This window comes from Dasypus novemcinctus, chromosome 31 (genome assembly GCF_030445035.2).
Source record: "Dasypus novemcinctus isolate mDasNov1 chromosome 31, mDasNov1.1.hap2, whole genome shotgun sequence".
Lineage (NCBI taxonomy): Eukaryota > Metazoa > Chordata > Mammalia > Cingulata > Dasypodidae > Dasypus > Dasypus novemcinctus.
The window spans coordinates 32,095,437-32,116,634 of NC_080703.1; the positions used below are offsets into that span (position 1 = coordinate 32,095,437).

Below are 21,198 nucleotides of genomic sequence, written 5' to 3' on the forward strand. Positions count from 1 at the left end.
ATTCTTGTAAAGTATGCCTCCCTCTACACATGAGCCACAGTTTCTGGGGTAGGTACCAAAAGTGTGAGGGGCGTGTGACATTTTTGTACTTTAATGGATCTTGTCAAATTGTCTTCCAGTTTGTACCAGAAGTATCTAAGAAGTTTCTTCTTTAGAAGGTACTTGGACCTCTTTTATGTATTTACTGAATTTTTCTGATTGTTTTCTTTTAAAATTCTTACTGGTTTGCAATTGTATATTCTAAATACTTTTCTTTGTTAAATATGCTTTTTTTCTTCTTCCAATGCTTTTTTTCTTTTCCATATGCTTTTTTTTCTTCCAGTGTTCCTCAATTTATTTTGATTATTGCCTCATTTCAAATCCAAAAGTTTTAAATTCTGATAGAGTAAAATTTCATTTTTTTCCCATTATTGATTTTGCAATTTGTCTTGCCTTCCTATGTATTCATTAACATATTCTCCTGTATCTTCTACAATTCTTACAGTTTCCCTTCCAAATGTATGTGTGTGTGCTTGTATTTGTGTGTGTTTGTGTATATATATATATATATGCATATATATTTTAAACGAATGAAATACAGTAAGGATCTGATATTAATATTTGGATAGCTACTTGTCCCAATATTGTTTATTGAACAGTCATTCCATCCTGTTAGCATTGCTTTCAAGTATCTACCATTAAATTGTGCCCTGACTTAGACATACATCTTTCAAGACTTCCTTTTGTTTCATTGATCCGTTTATCTGTTTTTCATTAATATCACAAAATTTAATTATTAGAATGTTATAGTATGTTTTGATATTAGTAAGAGAGGAATTTACCTCATTATCCTTATTTAAAGTTGTCTTGGTTATCTTGTGCATTTTATTTTCCATATGAGTTAGATTTTTTAGCTGGTCAAGTTTCATGAAAAATAGTATTGTAATTTTATTTGAGAATGCATTAACTTACATATAATTTGTAGAGAATTAACATCTTTAGAATATTTTAAAATCTATTATGTTTTCTATAAAATATTTTTTTTCTGTTGGTTTTATTTTTAAATATATCAAACATAAATACAAGATTAGAGTAAGACAGGAAGCGGATGTGGCTCAAGCCCTTGGGCGCCCACCTACCAATGGGAAATCTGGATTCTGTTCCCAGTGCCTCCTAAAGAAGACAAGCAAGAGAGCCAGCTAACAAGAGGGGCTGTCACCACGAGCTGATACAACAAGATGATGATGCAACAAGGAAACATAAGAAGAGACACAACAAGCAGGGACCAGAGGTGGCTCAAGTGATTGGGCACCTTCTTCCCACATGGGAGGTCCCCAGTTTGGTTCCCAGTGCCTTCTGAAAAAAAAATGAAGATGAGCAGACAGCGAGCACAAAACAATAGGTGGGGGAGTGGGGGAGGGAATAAATCAATCAATAAATCTTTAAAAAAAATTTTTAAAACACATCTATTAATGTAACTATCACTTTTTTTTAGATCTTAATTTATACCTTGTACTTCCTTCATATGTGTGTTTTATTACTGTTTTCAATAATAAAACATTAAAGATTGAGATGAAAGCCCCCTGTGTATGTCTTCCTGATCATGTTCCCGTCTTGTTCTTTCTTTACCCAAAGGTAAGCACAGCCCTGAATATGGTCAAGAGATACATTTATATTTGATGAAATGGATATAATATTATGTGGCCTTACTTGCTAGGGTTGTTAGATATAATATAGACATGGTTGTGGCTTTATGTATTTTGGGGTGAGTATCCTCAAATGGATACATTTATGTACTGATTTAAAAAACTAATAGGATGATTAAAAGAGTATCTGTTTTTCTGTGATGTCTGCCTGTGATATTGTGATTGTTTCATGTTTCCTTGTCTATATACTCAATCGTAAATTTAATATATTCATTTTTAAATGTTTTCAAATATCAGAGTTATTTTCATACCCTCCTGTGTGCTTCAGAATCAATTCTAAACTAACTGTAATGCCCTGAGAAGTTGTTCTGTTCAGCTCACATATTAATACCTAATGTTGGTTAGATAATACAAAATGATAGATACACTACCAATCTAAATTTACAATTAAGCTTTGTATTGTATTGCAGTCTGGTTCACAATATACTGATAGTTCATTCTTGCATCTTATTTGAGAAAACCTTTGAGACAATCTTAGAGTATTTTAACCCCATATTTGAGAATAAAATACGCATGTAATAAAATATATTATATCATGGATGTGTAGACAGTGGCTACTAGAGGTTCTGAGGGCAGGAAGAGGGAAAAACAGGTGTCATATTGGGGGCATTATTGGGACTTGGGAATTGCCCTGAATGACATTGCAGTGACAGATACAGGCCATTATAAATCCTGTGATAACCTACGGAATTGTGTGGGAGAGAGTGTAAACTATAGTGTAAACTTTAATCCATGCTTACTGGCAGTGCTCCAAAATGTGTTCATCAATTTCAATGAATGTGCCTCACTAATGAAGGATATTGTTAATGTGGGAAAATGTGGGAGATGTGTGGAGCAGGGCATATGGGAACGCCCTATGATTTTTATGTGACAGTTGTATAATCTAAATACCTTTTTAAAAAATTTTTTTCAAAATAAAATTTTAAAAAATATATGCACATATATTTTGCTACTAAAATAGTGATTTTTAGTTGTCAGTTTTAGCTCTTACTTGGTTCTGTTTTCATTTCTCAGGTGCTATTATACATGATGAGGATTTTCTTTTGCTGGAACTTTTGCATTGGTTTAAGGAAGAATTTTTTCACTGGGTGAATAACATTTTGTGCAGCAAGTGTGGCGGACAGACTGTGTCTAGAGACAAAGCATTATCCCCTAATGATGATGAGCTGAAGTGGGGTGCAAGCAGAGTTGAAGATCATTACTGTGACTCATGCCAGTTCAGCAATAGATTCCCAAGGTGGGTGCAAACTGGGTAATAGTCATGCTAAATCTCCCAGTGGAATGGTTAGAAGTGAATTTTTATTAAATAAAACTTTATTTTCATTTGAAGTATTAGGAAGATATTCCTCTAAAGAGGTCAGCAAGCTATGGCATATGGGCTAAAGCCGGTCAGTTGCCTCTTTTAGTAAATAAAGATTTATTGGAACACATTCATGATGATCTATTTACGTATTATATATGATGTTTTCATACTACAATGGCAGAGTTGAATAATAGCAACAGAGACTAGATGGCCCACAAAGTCTAAAATATTTAGTCTGTCCTTTTATAGGAAAAGTTTGTTGACTCCTGCTCTAGAATATAAAATGAGTGTACTCCTAGCACATGTAATGCTTTAACTCTTTATTGTTCTTTTAATATGTAATTTTAACTTTCTGATAATACTGATAATGGTAATAATAATACTGATCATTGTGACAGTAATTGTACTACCTTACTTAAAATAATCATCAGATAACCTTGTAACTAGACCTTTTGATGGTTACTTGAGTTAAGGTGTGGCCTAGCTGAATTAGAATGGGTCTGACTCCTGTTACTGAAAGCCTTATAGGGAAAGTTACAGAAAGACAGAAAACCAGAGGGAGGGAGCCAGACACTGAAAGTCAATATAGCCCAGAAGAGAAAGAAGATGCCAGAAGAGGCTGCCATGTGCAGAAAAGCAAAGTACCAAGGATGGCTGGCAGCCAGCCCCAGAATGCCACAGTCTTCTGGGAGAAAGACCTGCCCTAATGATACCTTGATTTTGGATCTCTCCTAACCTCAAAACCATGAGCCAGTGAGTTCCCATAGTTTAAGCCAACCCAGTGCATGGTATTTTGGTAGCTTGGAAACTAAGACAATTTTTTGTACCAGAGAGTGGGTGCTGCCACTGCAAATTTAAAAAGTGGAAATGGCTTTGGAATTGGGAATGTGTAGAGGCTGGAAGAATTGCAAAGTGCTTGATAGAAAAAGCCTAGATTGCTTTGATGGGGCTGTTGCAAGAAATATGGATGCTAAAAGTACTTCCAATGAGGCCTTACAACGAAGTGATGAATATGTTCTAGGAAACTGGAGGAAAAGTGATTTTTTTTTTGAAGAGGCAGAGAACTTTTTGAAATTGAGTTTTGAAGTTAGATGGAAGGCAAAACTTGAAAGTGATGTAATTGGATATTTAGCTGATGAGATTCCCAAACCAAGTGTGGAAGGTGCAGCTGGTTTCTCCTTATAGTTGTAGTGAAATGAGAGAGGAAAGGGATAAATTGAGAAAATGACCTCTTAAACACAGAGAACCCAGAAATTGATAGTTTGGAAAATTCTGAGCCTATCCATGTAGAGTGTCCTCTTGCGGCCAAGGCCAGAAGCACTTCTATCCGGGACCTCCCTGAACTTCTGGAAAGGGAATCTCTGAGGAATGGGGCTCCATGTGGGGGTTTACCTGAACCTGGATCCAGGCAGCCATTTCAGTGGAAGTCAGGATGGGAAATGCAGCCATGCAGGAAGGATCTCTGGGAGGTTCTTTTGTCAGATGGTTTGGACCCCTGTGGACAGCGTACAAAACCAACAAGGTTTTTGTGAAATTTGTGTGAGCAGAACCACTGCTAGCCAGATCTGAAGGGGACAGAGAACAGACAAATTGAAGGAAGAATGACTTCCAAGGGAAGCTGAGGTCTGGACTACAGAGATCTCCTCAGGCTAACAGAGGGCCCACCCATGTGTGAGGAAAGGACAGGCTCACCCCTGCCTTTGGAGGGGCCAGGCCATCTGCCCCAGTGCTTGGAGGAGGCAGGCCTTGTGCCTTGTTCAGGGACAGTGCTGCCAGCCCTCTACTTGGAGATGGTAGATCCTGTGCCCACCATCCCAGTGTTTGACAGGGGCGGAACCTTCACCCCGGTGTTCAGGGAAAACTTGGCCATGGCACAGCCACATGGAAGGGGCAGGGCTGCCGCTCCATCAGGTCCGGAGGACAAACCAATCGTGCATGTCTCTCATACCTTGAAACCTGGTGTTTACCTCGCTGGGCTTTGGGACCCGTGACTCATTTCCCTTCTAATCTCTCCCTTCTGGAATAGAAACATCTACCTCTCCCTCCATGGTATATTGAAAATAGATCATGTATTTTCTAGATTTCACAGGTCAGGTCTACAGACAAGGGAATTGTACCCCAGGATAGACCATATTTGTAAACAATTCTGATGAGACTTTTTGTTTAACCTTGTTTCTGAAATGTCTTGAGGGTTTTAGGATGTTGTGATGGAATTAATGTATTTTGTTACACATTCATGATTGGAAAGAACAAGTATGTTTGGAGTCTACATAGCAGACTGGTAGTTTGGAGCTATGTACCCCAGATAAATATGTTCTTAACCATTCCTGTGGCTATGTTCCCATTGTCAGAAGGACCCTTTGATGAGGTTGCTTCAGTTAAGGTATGGCCCAGCCGAAATCAGGATGGGTCTTAATCCTATTATTGTAGGTCTATAGGAAAGGACACAGAAAAAGAGAAAGCCAGAGGGAGCAGCCAGATGCTGAAATTTAGTGGAACCCAGAAGAGAAACAAGAACCCAGGAGAGGACACCAATATATGCATTGCCAAGTGACAGAAAAGCAAGGATCAAGGAATTCCAGAAGCCAGCCCTGGAATGCCACAGTCTTTGAGAGAAAGCATCGCCTTGACGACACATTGATTTTGGAATGCACCTAGCCTCAAAACCATGAGCCAGTAAATTCCCACTGTTTAAGCCAACCCGTTGCGTGGTATTTGTTTTGGCAGCTAGGAAGCTAAAACAGATGGTAATATAAAAAGTTAAAGTGTCGTATAGTATGCTCATATTATTTTCTCTATAAAAACCAAAGATTGTTTTAATTAAGCATTTTCCCCCTGCATAACAAAATCTATCCTATTTCTAACTTTTAAACCAAGGAAATTTTATCTTTTTCAGTTAACTTTTTACATCTTTGTATTACAAACCTCTTATCAGATTTTCTTAATAGTAATACTTGTAAAGTCTAGTTGTATGAACTGGCAAGTTCATACAAGTTCATACTAAGTTTTTTTTAATACTTAATATTTGTGGGCTTTAGGACTCAGTACTGTCCCTGACTAGGAATCAGTCCTAGAACATACAAAATACAGGACAGACAGAATTTTGCTTACCATAATCAGCTAAAAGTAGTATAAGTTATTCCTTTATTCAGCATATATTTGCAAAGGCACTTAGCAAAAATTTGAAGATAAAAAAATCTAGTTTAGAGTACCTTCTTGTTCTTGTTAGATGGTAGTGTAAGATGCTCCAAGGTGCCATTCCCTCACAGATCTTTGAGCTGCTAGCAAAAACAGCAGAACCATTCTCATCAAAACTCCAGAAAACAGGTAAAGGGTTGTAGTAACTGGGTGACTACTGAAACAAGAAAAGCTTTAAAACAGCAGGAGAAGCTCATGTTACTCCATTGGCCTCTCCCTAATTCCCTTCAGGCACTGTATGAAGCTGGCCTTTGCTCCCACTGTGGGCCCTTGAGGGAGCAGAATAAACCCTTTGCACATCCGAGGATGCTTGTATATCTGTGCCAGTCTGCCATGAGGCAGCCTAAAAGACAGTCTCTGCAGAGAAGCAGCTTGCAGAGACCTAAAGCAGTATAAGAAACAGTTAGGTCAAAGCATCCTGGAGAAAGGATATCCTGCTTTAAGACATATAGTACAGCACTTGGAAGAGTGAAAATCTGTTTCATAGGGAGTAAAGGAAATATTCTGATTAATACACATTAGAGAATTCCCAAGACCATGAGAGAGCACAAGCCCGGGATAAGAAACAAGATCAGAAAGGATGGAGAGAGACCTGCACTTTACTTTCACCTCTCGCTGATCTTGATAGGAGGGATAAACTCTGAAGGAAAGCACAAGCCAATGTAGAGCCAATTTGAAAAGACTATGAAAAATGTTTTTGCTTTGGTTTATTTGTATTTGTTAGCTCCTGGTACTCAAGGAAATTTGTTCCATTACCATCTGGAGACAAACTTAACAGCCCAGGGATTAAATCCCATAGTTTACACATTAAAATATTAAAATGTACAATGTGCAACAGGAAATTACAAGACAAAGGACAGGAAATGATGACCCAGGGAAAGGAGCAAGATAAAAATTCAGAAACCATCAGCAAAAAACTAAATGTTGGACACACAAGACAAAGACCAAAAAAACTGATCCTCAGTGAAGGAAAACTTGGAAAAGAGCTAAAGGATATCAAGAAAATGATAAATGAACTAATATGAAAATCTCAATAAAAAGACAGAAATTTTTAAAAGAAACCAAGAAGAGATACTGGAGTTGAAGACCACAATAATTCAAATGAGAATGTCCCTATTCATTTTCAACAGCATGTTGGAGCTGGCAGAAAAAAGAAATTAGTGAACTTGAAGATAAAATGATTGAAATGATTCAGGATGAGTAGCAGAAAGAAAAATGAATGAAAAAAGTGAAAAGAGTCTAAGAGATCTGTGGGGATACCATCAAACATACCAATATATACACTATGGTAAACCCAGAAGGAGAATCAAGAAAGGGACAGAAGGATTATTTTAAAAATAATAGTAGAAAACTTTCCAAATTTAATGAAAGAAACAAATATGCACTGCACATTCAAATATCCCAACAAACCCCAACAGGATAAACTCAAAGAGAACCATACCCAAACACACAGTAGCCAAACAAACAAATTCCAGTGACAAGGAGGTAATTCTGAAAGCTGCAAGAGAAAAGCAATGCATTAAGTACAAGGAACTCTCAATAAGATGAAATGCTTATTTCTCATCCAAAACCATGGAGACAAGAAGGCAATGCGACAATGTAACCATTGACAACCAAGAATTTCTGTGAGCCCAACATTACCCTAATGCCAGATAAAGATATCACAAGAAAAGAAAATTACAAACCAAAAAAAATAAGAAAATTGCACACCAATAACCTTGATGAATATAGCTGCAAAACTCAACAAAATGCTAGCAAATCTGATCCAATAGCATATTAAAAGAATTATACACCATGATCAAGTGGTATTTATCCCAGGTATGCCAAGGCATTTCCACATAAGAAAATCAATTAATGTAATACACTCCATTAATACAACAAAGGTAAAAACCACACGATCATCTCAATTGATGCAGAAAAGGCATTTGACAAAATCTAATACCCCTTCTTGATAAACATACTTAGAAAACTAGGAATAGAATGAGACTTCATCAACATGATAAAGGGTACATATGAAAACCACAGCTAATATCATCCTCAATGGTGAAAGACTGAAAGCTTTCCTTTAAGATCAGGAACAAAGACAATGATGCACATTGTCACCATTGTTAGTCAGCAGATTGGAAGATCTAGCTGGAGCAATTAGGCAATAGGAAGAAATAAAAGACATGCAAATTGGAAAGGAAGAAGTAAAATGTTTCCTATTGCCGATGACATGTTCCTATATACAGAAAATCCTGAAAAATCCACAGTCAAGCTATTAGAACTCTTAAGCAAAGTAGTGGGGTACAAGATCAACATGCAAAAATCAGTATTTCTATACCTTAGTAATGAACAGTCTAAAGAGGAAATCAAGAAAAAGTCCATCTAGCAACTAAAAGAATCAGATATCTAGGAACAAATTTCAGCAAGTAGGAAAGGACATATAGGTGGAAAGCTATAAAACATTGCTGAAAGAAGTCAAATACCCAAATAAATGGAAGGATATTACGTATTAATGGATTAGAAGACTAAATATTATGTCACTTCTACCCAGAGCAATTTACAGATTCAACACTACCCCAATCAGAATTTTAACAGCCTTTGTAGAAACAGGAAAGCCAATCATCAAATTCATATGGAAAGGTAAGAAACCCTTAGTTGAATAGCCAACATCTTGAAAAAGTAGAAAGAAATTAGAGGTCTCACCCTTCCCAGTTTTAAAACTTACTACAATGCTACAGTAATCAAAACAGCATGGTCCTGGCACAGGAACATACTTACAGACTACTGGAATCAAATTGAGGGTTCATAAATAAACCCACACATCTGTGGCCATTTGATTTTTGCAAGGATGTCAAGTCTACTCAGTGAGGAAAGAATAGTTTCTTCAACAAATGGTGCTGGGAAAACTGAATAGCCATATGCAAAAGAATGAAGGTAGACCACTATCTCACATCATATACAAAAATTAACTCAAAATTGATAAATGACCTAAATATAAGAGCCAAAACTATAAAATTCCTACAAGAAAACATAGAGAATCATCTTTAGGACATTTGTAGTAGGCAGTGTTTTCTTAGACTTCACATTAAAGTATAAGCAGCAAACAATAGAAAAATGAGACTTCATCAATATTTAAAACTTTTTGTACATCAAGGAAAAGGACAACCTAGAGAATGGGAGAAATTATTGGGAAATCAGATACCTGATAAGGGTTTAATATCTAGAATTTTTTTAAACCTACAACTGAGCAACAAAAAGACAAACCAGCTTAAGATGGGCAAAATACTTGGATAGACATTTCTTCAAAGAAACTATACAGGTGGCCAAAAAGCACATGAAAAGATGCTCAACATCATTAGCCATTTGGGAAATACAAATCAGAACCAAAGTGATATACAATTTCACACACTAGAAAGTCTATATTTAAATAAAAATCAGAAAACTGAAAGTGTTGGTGAGTATGTGGAGAAATATGAGCACTCATTCTTTGTTGGTGGGAATGTAAAATGGTGCAGCCACTGTGGAAGGCAGTTTGGCAGCTCCTTAGAAAGTTAAGTATAGAATTACCATGTGACTCAACAGTCCCACTTCTAGGAATATACCCCCAAAGAAGTGAAAGCAGGAATCGAACTGATATTTGTACATGGATGTTCGTAGTGGCATTATTCACAACTGCCAAAAGATGGAAACAATCCAAGTGCCCATCAATAGATAAATGGATTTTTTAATGTGGTATATACATATAATGGAATATTATTCTGCTGTGAAAAGGAATGCAGCTCTGATACACACAACAATATAGATGAACCTTGAAGACATCATGTTGAATGAAATAAGCCAGGCATGAAGGGACAAATATTATATGGTCTCACTGACGTGCAATAATTAGAATAAGCAAATTCATAGCATCAGAAACTAAAATACAGGTTATTGGGGCCCAGAGTGGGGAGGGGATTGGGAAGTTAATGCTTAATTGGTACAGAGTTTGTGTTTGGGGTGATGGACACATTTTGGTAATGGATGGTGGTGATGATAGCACAACATTGTGAATGTAATTAACACCATCAAATTGTATGTTTAAATGTAGTTTAAAAGGAGAAATTTTAGGTTGTATATATATTACTGGAATAAACAATTTTTAAAAAACCATGGGGCTGTAGAACACAATTTACCTAATGAAAACCATGTACTATATTTTATAGTATAATTATAATGCCGTTCCATCTGTTTTAACAAAATGCAATGCAAAATGTTAATGGAGAAAACTGAGCGTTCGAGGGGGTATATCGTAAATTTTATTTTCTGCATGATTTTATTGAAAACCTATAACTTTTCTAAAAAACAAATATGCATATAATTAAATCCATCTCCTCAGAAACTCTTCCTAAGAGTTAGATGTAAACTAAGAAATGTGGTATAAAGTGGCAAAGACTGACATCAATATTTATATGAAGTGTTATTCTTTTCCTTTCTAATCATAAGTTTATTTTAATGTTAGTTGTTAATGTTAATGTTAATTAAAGCCTCTATTAATTAGAGGGTAGTCTGGTCATTTGATTTGGTACCAGTAGTATTTAGAAAATGTAAGTATAGGCTGCTCAAAATCTACTGTTATTACTCCTTAATGCAAATTTGTGACTTTCTTCAATTGCTTAATTATCTAAATCCTAAATTAATTTAACTTAAGCAAGAGTATCTGTTTTTGACATTCAAATACAGAGTTCATTCCTGCAACTCTTTCCTTCCTCTCATACACATGTCTGAAATCTGTGCTCACCTGGGACATTTTCCTGCTTAGCTGTATCACCCCAAAATCCTTCTCATCATAATATTCAAAATTTGGTGTTCTTAAGTGTTAACGATAATTGTATAATTAGAGAAAAATTTTAAGGGAATGTTGCAAACATATTTCAGAAGATAACTTCTGAGTTAGCAAGTACCTTTAAATACTTTAGAATAAAATTTTAATCAAAACTATCATTAGAAAGAAAATTGGCATTTTAAGTAAAACTGAGTTAAACTAAGCTAAAATCTTTATTAAATAGTTTGAGAAAATTATCTTTTAAATAAAATTAATTATACCATTCAGTATAGTAATGTAAATGTTTAATGTAGATTTCCTAGAAAATCTCTGCCTGTCCAACCCTTATCTGTCCTTCAAGGCCCAGTTCAAACACAAGCTGTCCTCCCTGACCACTCTCCTATAACACTAAATCTGACCTACTGTACGATTTGTGCTCCATTCTGCCATACATTGAAGTTATTTGTGTTAAGGCAGACTCTCTCTTAGGACTATAAATTCCTTGAATGCAGAACCACTGTCCATCTCTTTTTTACCACAGATTCTAGCACAATGTCTCATATATTTCTAGGTTTTTGGTCAATATTTATTGAAATAATAAAAATTAAATATCATTAGTAGCTAGTATAAAGATAATATAAATTCTTTAAAATTACTGATTTTTATAATGAATCAAAGCTTTTTTTTTTTAACCAGGTATAATAACCCTGAGAAACTTTTGGAAACAAGATGTGGACGATGTGGCGAGTGGGCCAATTGTTTTACACTGTGCTGCCGAGCTTTAGGGTTTGAAGCTCGCTATGTTTGGGATTATACAGGTACAAATGTAGATATGAGCGGGAAGAAGTAGGCCTTTGCAGACTGATAGTTTTGGGTTTACAATCTGGCCCCACTATTTTTGTGTGTTACTTTCCAGCCTTGACAGTGTCAGCTTCCATTTGCTTTCTGTAAAATTATGGTGATACTAATCAACCAACAATCCCACCAATTTCACAGTTTTGTGTTGGGGAACCCCAGATTTCTATAGTACTCCTAGACTTGCACCTACTACTTTGCACTGTAAACATTCTTTCATTAACAATACTAGTTTTCTATAATGATAAGAATGTGTATGTCATAGAAAGCTTTATTTTTGTAAGGATTAATATAGAACATTTTATAACTTTTAAATCTCAATATATAGAAATATTGTAATAAAAGCCATATGAATGTATTTTGTCCTTTTTTTGAACTGATTTATGTGTCATCTACATGTTAGAAAATTGTTTTCCTTGTTCTTAGAGGTTTATTTGTATTTCTGTTGTTTTCTCAGAATAAAATGAAACCTTCAGTTATAGTTATTGTTCTCTATAATCAAATATAAAACAGCAATAACTAGGGATTATCTGCTAGACCTCTTGCTGGTTCCGAGCCTTGAACCAGCTCAAGGCTGGTTGAGGGAGATTACAGTTTCAAAAGTGGCATTAACTCCCTCAGGTTGGCAAATGGAGCCCAATATTTTTTATGTTGTTCAGTGTGTTCACCTTTGAAGTTTCAGCACTCATTATTTTTAATTAAGCCTAAAGCTGACTGCATTAAAGGAAATATTCCAAAAATAAGACGGATACTATTCTAGAGTCTTGAGTGCCACAGAACATTCAGTCTTACTAAATAAAATTTAGAATACTAGAAATTATTTTGTCATGTGACTTTAATCTTAGGAATTTGTAAGTAGTTATTGTACTTCATTCTGTTTTTTTATACACTTGTATTTATGTTCTTTTTCATCGCGTTTTTGTCTGACTTGAATAGACCATGTCTGGACAGAAGTCTATTCTCCTTCTCAGCAACGGTGGCTGCACTGTGATGCATGTGAAGATGTCTGTGACAAACCACTCCTTTATGAAGTAGGATGGGGCAAGAAGCTCTCCTATGTCATAGCATTTTCTAAAGATGAGGTAGGATATAAAAAAATTTCATTTCCCCAGAATAAAACATTAAACAACTGCTTATTTTCTTTTTGAAAAGTTTTAGGAAAGTATAACTGACATAAAAATAAGCCATATGTATTTAAAGTATGTAATTCAGTAAGTTTTGACATAGGTATACACCCATGAAATCATCACCACAATCAAGATTGTGAACATATCTGTTAACCCCAAGAGTTTCCTTGTGTCCCTTTGTTTTCACCCCCTCCTACCCTTCCCTAGGCAACCGCTGATCTGCTTTTATTTGCTATAGTTTAATTTGCATTTCTAGAGTTTTATATAAATGGAATCATACAGTATGTACCCTTTGGTAGTGGTAGTTTCTGGCCTCTTTCCCTCAGTGTAATTATTTTGAGATTTATCCACGTGTTTGAGTGTATCAGTTGTTACTTTTAATTGCTGAGTAGTATTCCATTATATGGATTTACTATAGTTTGTTTGCACTCATCTGTTGCTGGACGTTTGGGTAGTTTCCAGGTTTATTTCAAATAAAGCTGCTCTGTACTTTCATGCATAAGTCCTTGTATAGACATATGCTTTTTTTTCCCCCATTGCAGTAAATGCCTAGTATTAGAATGATTGGATCATATGCTAAATGTGTATTTAACTTAAGTAACTGCCAAACTATTTTCCGAAGTGATGATGCCTTTTTTTCCTCACTTGCAGTATGTGATAGTTTCCAGTTTCTCCACATCCTTATTAAGACTATTGTCAGAATTTGTACTTTTAGCCATTCCAGTAAATGTGTAGTGCTGTCTCATTGTGATTTCCATCTGTATTTCCCTAATGATAAATGCTAGTGAGCATCTTCAGTATGTTTATATGCCATTCATATGTGCTTTTTGCCCACTTTTTAGAACTTGGGTCATTTTCTTTTGTTGAGTTTTAAGTGTTCTATGTCTATTTTTGACACAAGTCTTTTTCAGATAAATGCATTGCAGAGACTTTGTCCCTATCTACAGCTTTTGTTTTCATTCTCTTAACAATGACTTTTGAAGAGATGTATTTAATTGTGATGGAGTCCAATTTAGCTATTTGTTCTTTAGGGATTTTGTTTTTTGTCAAATCTGAGAACTAGCCTAAGGTCAAAAAGATTTTCTCCTTTTTTCTAGTTTTCTACTTTTAGTTTTACAATTCGGGTTGTGATCCGTTTTGAGTTAAGTAATTTTTATATATGGGCCATGGTGAGGATTAAAGTGCTCTATTTTTTTCATTTTTCTTTTTTTGCTTTTGCATATGGATAACCAGTTTTACTAGCACCATTTGTTGAAAAGATTATCCTTTCTCCATTGAATTGCCTTTCCACCTTTGTAAAAAATCAGTTGTTCCGTCCCTGAGAAAGCTCTGGCATTGGATATAATAGACAAAGACTTTAAACCAAGTTTCTTAAATATCTCCAAAGAGCTAACCAAAACCTTGGACAAAGGAAATCAAGAAAACAAAGTATATGGGAAACGGACTTTGGCCCAGTGGTTAGGGTGTCCGTCTACCATATGGGAGGTCCGCGGTTCAAACCCCGGGCCTCCTTGACAGGTGTGGAGCTGGCCATGCGCAGTGCTGATGCGCGCAAGGAGTGCCGTGCCACGCAAGGGTGTCCCCCGCGTGGGGGAGCCCCACGCGCAAGGAGTGTGCCCATGAGGAGAGCCGCCCAGCATGAAAAGAAAGAGCAGCCTGCCCAGGAATGGCGCCGCCCACACTTCCCGTGCCGCTGACGACAACAGAAGCGGACAAAGAAACAAGACGCAGCAAATAGACACCAAGAACAGACAACCAGGGGAGGGGGGGAAATTAAATAAATAAATAAATCTTTAAAAAAAAAAAAAAAGAAAACAAAGTATGAACAAAATGAGGAAGTTTAGTATGGAGATAGAATTATTTAAAAAAAAAAAAAATATATATATATATATATACACAGGAATTCTGGAAATTTTGAAAAGTACAATAACTGAATTGAAAAATACACTAGAGAGGTTCAACAGCAGTACTGAGCAGGCAGAAGAAAGAATCAGTAAACTTGAGGACAGGACAATGGAAATTTTCCAGTCTGAAGAGCGTAAAGAAAAAGAAGTGAAGAAAAGTGAACAGAAAGTCTAAGGGACCTGGGAACAACATTAAGCATACAATTTTGGGAATCCCAGAAGGAAAAGAGAGGCATAGAGAGAAAGGGGCAGAAATATCTGAAAAATAATTATCAAAAGCTTCCTAAATTTGACAAAAGACAAGAATCTACATATCCAAGAAGCTCAATGAACTTCAAATAGGGTAAACTCAAAGAGATCCACACCAAGACAGATTATTTTCAAACTGTCAAAAGCCAAGGACAAAAAAGAATCATAAAAGCAGCAAGGGAGAAGCGACTCATCGTGTATACATCAATAAGATTAACAGCTGATTTCACATTAGAAATCACGGAGGCCAGGAGGAAGTGGGAGGACTTCTTTAAAGTACTAAAATATAAACACTGTGAAACAAAAATTTCTGTATCTGGAAAAACTGTCTTTCAATAATGAGGAAGAAATTAAGACATTACTTGATAAACAGAAACTGAGATTTGTTACCCTTATACTTGCCCTAAAAGGAATGCTGAAAGGGGGCCTTTCAGGTTGAAATGAATGGACATGGAGCCATATGAAGAAACAAAGATCTTCAGTAAAGGTGCTGGTTATGTGGGTGTGTTCAGTTTGTGATGAGCTTTTTCTATTTGTGCATTTGTACTTGTGCATATTTAACTCCAATTTTAAAAAGTTTAAAAATCACTTGATCTACATTCTAAACATAATGCAATATATATGGGAAAAGTTTTTGGTGAATTTTTTAAAACCAGCTATGTAGAAAAGTTTTTAAAAGTTTATGTTCTGAAAGTTTCATCTTTTTTCCTCACTTTTTTGGGTATGCCTATTAGAAAATGAATACAAGCATATTTTAAATAAAGGAGAGTATATTTTATTATATTTAAGAATTGCATATATTCTAGGTCTTTAGAAAATCAAGATTAATGATTATAGTCTTGTAAAATACTTATATACTGTGATTTTTTTGAGGTGGTTGATGTCACTTGGCGATATTCTTGTAAACATGAAGAGGTAATTTCTAGAAGAACTGAGGTTAAAGAAGAATTACTTCGAGAAACTATTAATAGTCTTAATAAGCAGGTATGTGATGGACTTCTGTCATTTTTGAGAGGACATTTTAGGTTTTTCATATAATCAAGTACAGCCAGTTTTTAATCTGTTGAAATTCTTAAAGTAGAAGCATTATTTTACCAGAAAAAAATTTAAATGTTAAATCTCTTTGTTAATTGGAAATTTGAGGACTTAAGTAAAATATTGTGTTTTAATTATATTATTTTGAATTAAATTGTCATTCTCTTGTCAAAGCGCAATGAAAGAATATATGTTGTATGTATTTGATATAAAGACTGTGTCTTATTTATCAAACTAATTGTGTCTTGAATATAATGACACTAAGATATACCTATATATAGAAGTATATATATACAAACACATGTATGGAAACTCTGAAACAAGGTTCAGGAAGTTAACAATAGTGGCTGCCTCTGATAAGAGGAATTACGGGTTTAAGATGGAAGGGTCACTCTGATTTTATACCCTTTAGTAGTAGTGAAATTTTTATGATGGGTGTTATGTGTGGGTTTTTATTCATAATTTAAAAATAATAATTTTGCTTCTAGCAGGCAACTAAAAGAGAACAGGTCTCAATCCTATCAGTGACTGAGTTATTCAGATGAGGTTTCAGTATGTTTTGGATTTGTCTTTACTTCTTAGTTGAAGTTCTTCAGAGATCCCAACCTCAAAACCTGGAGTATTTATTAGAGGCCTTCACCTTGGCACTCTTAATTCCAATTTATTTTCTCCCAAGCACCATGATTCTGTGAAAAATTCTGCTTCATTTCTCAGCACCTTAACTGTTATTTTATGATTGGCTTCTCAGCCTCTCCTCCTGTGCCACTTAAAAACTGGCAAATAGCTGGAAGGGAAAAGAGGTGCATGTTAATCTAACCTAAATTAATTTTTCTCTTGGAATCTTCATTTCTCAAGTTCTGACTGCCTTTTTAGCTTTCTGATACATTCATAAAATGTTCCCCAACTTTTTTAAAGATAGTAGAGGTCATAAGGAGTTGGAAACAGGTGTTAAATGACTCTCAACCTAAAATTGGTAAAATTATTTTAAACCGAGCATCTTGTTTATTTTCCAAATAACGTTCATATGAAAATAAAGCTGGTTACTTTTTTCAATATCTTATTAAATGCAGATGTTTTACATATGTTCTTACTTAGAGGCAGGCCTCAACATTCCCCTAATCTTAACAACTTTTTTTTTAACATGAATTACAGCGGCAATTATCTCTGTCAGAGAGCAGAAGAAAAGAACTTCTTCAGAGGATAATCGTAGAGCTTGTTGAATTTATATCTCCCCAAACCCCTAAACCTGGAGAACTTGGGGGAAGAATATCTGGGTCAGTGGCTTGGAGAGTAGCCCGAGGTGAAATGGGTCTAGAGGTATTTAATTCATTATTCCATCGTAATCTTTTCACTTACCTGCTTCCTGTACTGTACTCTTTGAATACAGAAAAAATGCATTTACCATGGCCTTTCAGCTAACTTTACAGAGTTATTATTTTAAAATGTAAACAATTGAAGAGAACCAATAATTGATTGACATAGTGTAATCACAAAAATAAATTAGCAAAGTGTTTTAAAATGGGATTTTTCTGTTTTTTTACTCTATATAAATTTTTAGTGTAGTGTAACTTTTACTGAAGTAAATTCAGAAAAATGCACAAATCATAAGTGCACATCTTAATGAGTTGTCATAAATTCAGTACATGTGTAACTACCAACCAGAATAAGAAATAAAACATCACCTGAGCCCCAGAAAAATTCATGAATTCCCTTCCAGTCCCTGCCATCCACCTCTAAGAGTAACCATTTTTTCCAGCTTCTAACATGATTAATTTTGCCTGTTATTGTGCTTTATATAAATGGAACCATGTTGAATGTTCTCTTTTGCATGTAGTTTCTTCAGCGCAACACGTTAGTGAGTTTTATACATGTTGCATGTTCATTGTATGTTTATGCTCATTGATATAACATTCCATTGTAGGAACTTGCTATAATCTATTTATACAGTCCACTGGCGGTGGGCATTTGGTTTGTTACTCATTTTTGACTTAAAATTTTTCTACTGTGAACATTTATAAAATGTTTTCTGTAAGCAAATATATGCATTTCTTTTGAGTAGATACCCAGGAATGGAAATGCTACCTCATAAAATATGAGTATGTTCAGCTTTAGTAAATACCTGCAAAGAATTTTCCAAACTGCTGTGACCAGCAGTTTATGAGATTCTTCTGCAGCTTTGCTTATACTTGGTGTTATCTATCTTTTCATTTTAGCAGTTCTGGTGTTATGTAGTAGAGGTATATTGTGATTTTAATTTGCATTTCGCTGGTGAATGATGAAGTTGAGTATGCCTTGTCTTTAAACTTTTGGATATTCTATTGCATGAAGTGCCTGCTCAGATCTTTTTAAATGGATTTTAATACATTAAAAGAGCCCTGTTTTATCTTTTTTGCCTGATGAAAACTTTATAAAGTAGGGAATATATAAAATTTCACTAATTCAGCTGATATTATATGTATGTATGTACATACATCTCTTACTGGTTAGAATTATTGTTGGTGTAACTTATTTATTACTTAAATAATTTCCTAAAATTAAATAATGAACAATGGAAATATAATTTCTGACGTAAGTTTTATAGTTAAATACTGAATGAAAAGCAATGTGCTAGGTTCTGTAATGGACATTAATAGAGTACACCAAACTGTCCCTTGATTATACGGAGCTTAGTATTGACTTACCAGAAAGTATTTAGTATAGAGGTCTATGATAGTATGTAATGAAAAATGCTTGAAAGGGAAATTCCCCATCCCAGATTAATGCTAAACAAATTAAAGTTTTATATATACTTTCTCTAAATTTGCCATTGTTGTAACTTATTTCTCTAGTAAAAGAACATGTCCTAAAAGGGGGAATTATCCCCAGTAAATTTTATGTTTGCTTTTTAATTTATCTCATCATCTGTAGCTGGCAGTTGAAAGTATTTGTTCAGCCATAGAAATACAAGATCTAAATTGAACAAATAATTCAGATCACTGCTGATGCAGTACAAGTTATAAGTATAAATCCAAATGAAGCCATTTAAAAAGAGCTGATTTAATTCACAGCTGTGTTCAATTTAAAGCATGGATATTATTTAGGTCTTCATTTCTTTTTCTTTGTGTGGATGAGTGTGCTTCCTCTTGCACAGCGTGTAAGTGGATTAAACCTTAAAAATATGAATTGGGTCATGCACCCAGATTGTTTGCCTTCTTAAATTTTTAAAAAAATTCCTCTGTTACTGGGGCCTATCTTAGGGTCATGGATTTAAAAAGAAACCACAATCCCCTTTAGAAATGTATGTGCGTTTTTTTTTGTTTTGTTTTCTTTTGTTTCTAGAAGTAACAGGGTTTGAACCCAGGAACTCATACATGGGAAGCAGGCACTCAACCACTGAGTTACATCGGCCCTCAGTGAGAGTTGGTTTTTTCATTTGTTTGTTTTTAAGAGGTACTGAGGATCGAACCTGGGACCTCGTACGTGAGAAGCAGGCACTCAACCATTTGAGCTGCATCTGCTCCCCCATATGTTTGTTTTAAAAAGTAAATTGAAAAATGTCAATTCTAAAAAATGATGGACCTGTACCTTGCAATCAGTTTGAAAACGTAAGAAATATTTGTGATAACATTTCCAAAAAGAAGTTTTCTCTTAATTTTAGATTGAAAACAGCTTATGAAATATTAATGCTATTCTTACTCTCAGTTGCCTTATTCAGTTGCATACATGCCTTGTTTTGTCCAAGAGCATACTTTTTTGGTCTTTGGTAATTAGTTATCTTTTGTTAAATGATAGATGATGCTGTTTTTAAATTTTATTTCCATTTGGTTTATGTTACTGGTGTGAAATGTCTTTGAAAAAGAAAGAGATGGGAAGAATTGGGAAGTGTTGTCATGTGCTTGTTTTTTGAAGTGTAGTGTACTAACTCATAATTGTTAAATAAATTTCTAAAACTAATAAGCTGCTTTTTTTACCTTATCTTTTTGGCAGCAATGTTCACAGGTTCTACTAGGGAATTATCTTTTTGTTCACACATTGCATGCCACTATCTTAAAATTCTGACAGTGTTACATATAAATATTTTTGTTTCTTGTTTCTAAGATTTTTATATTCTGTTCGTTTATTCTTGCGCATTTGAAGTGCTTATATTGTTTAATACCCAGTGTATGATGTTTCGGAAAAAATATTGCCTGCTATCCTGATAGATTAGTAAATACTCTAGCAAAATGCTGACACAGTCCAGAGCAGTGGTTCTAAATGGTGGACACTTTTGTCCCCCAGGGGACATTTGGCAATGTCTAGAGACATTTTGGTTGTCACAACTGGGAGGGGAGATGCCCCTGGTATCTAGTAGACAGAAGCCTATGATACTGGTAAGTACCCTGCAATATACAGGACAGCTTTCAAAACAAAGATTTGTCTGGCCCAGTATGTCCATAATGGAGATTATGAGTAATCCTGGACTAGAGATAAGATTCTCACACTGGCTACTATGTCTCTCCACAGGGGGACAGCCATTGTGTAAGTGGCACACAAAGACATAGGATAAATACAGCATTTTTCCCAAGCCTTAGATTTACTCAGAGATTTTAGGAAATAGATTATTTTATTTTATAACACGCATGGATTGATTTTGGACTAGAGTGTAGAATTTGCCTGGAATTTTAACATAAAATATGAGCCTTGATAGTAATTTTTCACATGCAGAATATGTTTCAAGCCGTACCTTCCAGGTAGTCTTCCAGCTTGGGGTGTCAGAAAAGGCCACACTGATGAAATAACTTTAGGTTTTAATCTTGAAGGGTGAGAAAGAACCAAGGATATGGAAAGCAGGAAGAGCTGCATTCCAGCAGTAGAATATCCTGTCTTAAGGCCCTGAGGCAGGAAAGAGCTGGGCCTTATGAGGCACTAAAGGAAAAGTAATGTTCTGGGAGCATAGAGTAGCGTGAGACTTTGTTGCAGAAATAGGCAGGAAACACATCATACAGTGCCCTGTTAGCCTTTTTAGAGATTGGAGTTTAAGTGCAGTGGGAAGTCAGTGGCACATATTAAAAAGAAAGGTGACATATCCCAATTTACA

General features: G+C 35.2%; 1 protein-coding gene across 3 annotated transcripts in view; it reads left to right on the forward strand.

Moving 5' to 3' along the window:
• NGLY1 (N-glycanase 1) overlaps positions 1-21,198 on the forward strand; it is a 92,514-nt gene that overhangs the window by 62,498 nt on the left and 8,818 nt on the right. For all 3 annotated transcript variants that reach the window (XM_058290761.1, XM_058290762.1, XM_058290763.2), the window contains exons 5-9: positions 2,700-2,922; positions 11,669-11,790; positions 12,764-12,909; positions 15,981-16,091; positions 17,295-17,459. In XM_058290761.1, the coding sequence (XP_058146744.1) occupies positions 2,700-2,922; positions 11,669-11,790; positions 12,764-12,909; positions 15,981-16,091; positions 17,295-17,459 (767 nt within the window). The remainder of the gene's footprint in view (positions 1-2,699; positions 2,923-11,668; positions 11,791-12,763; positions 12,910-15,980; positions 16,092-17,294; positions 17,460-21,198) is intronic.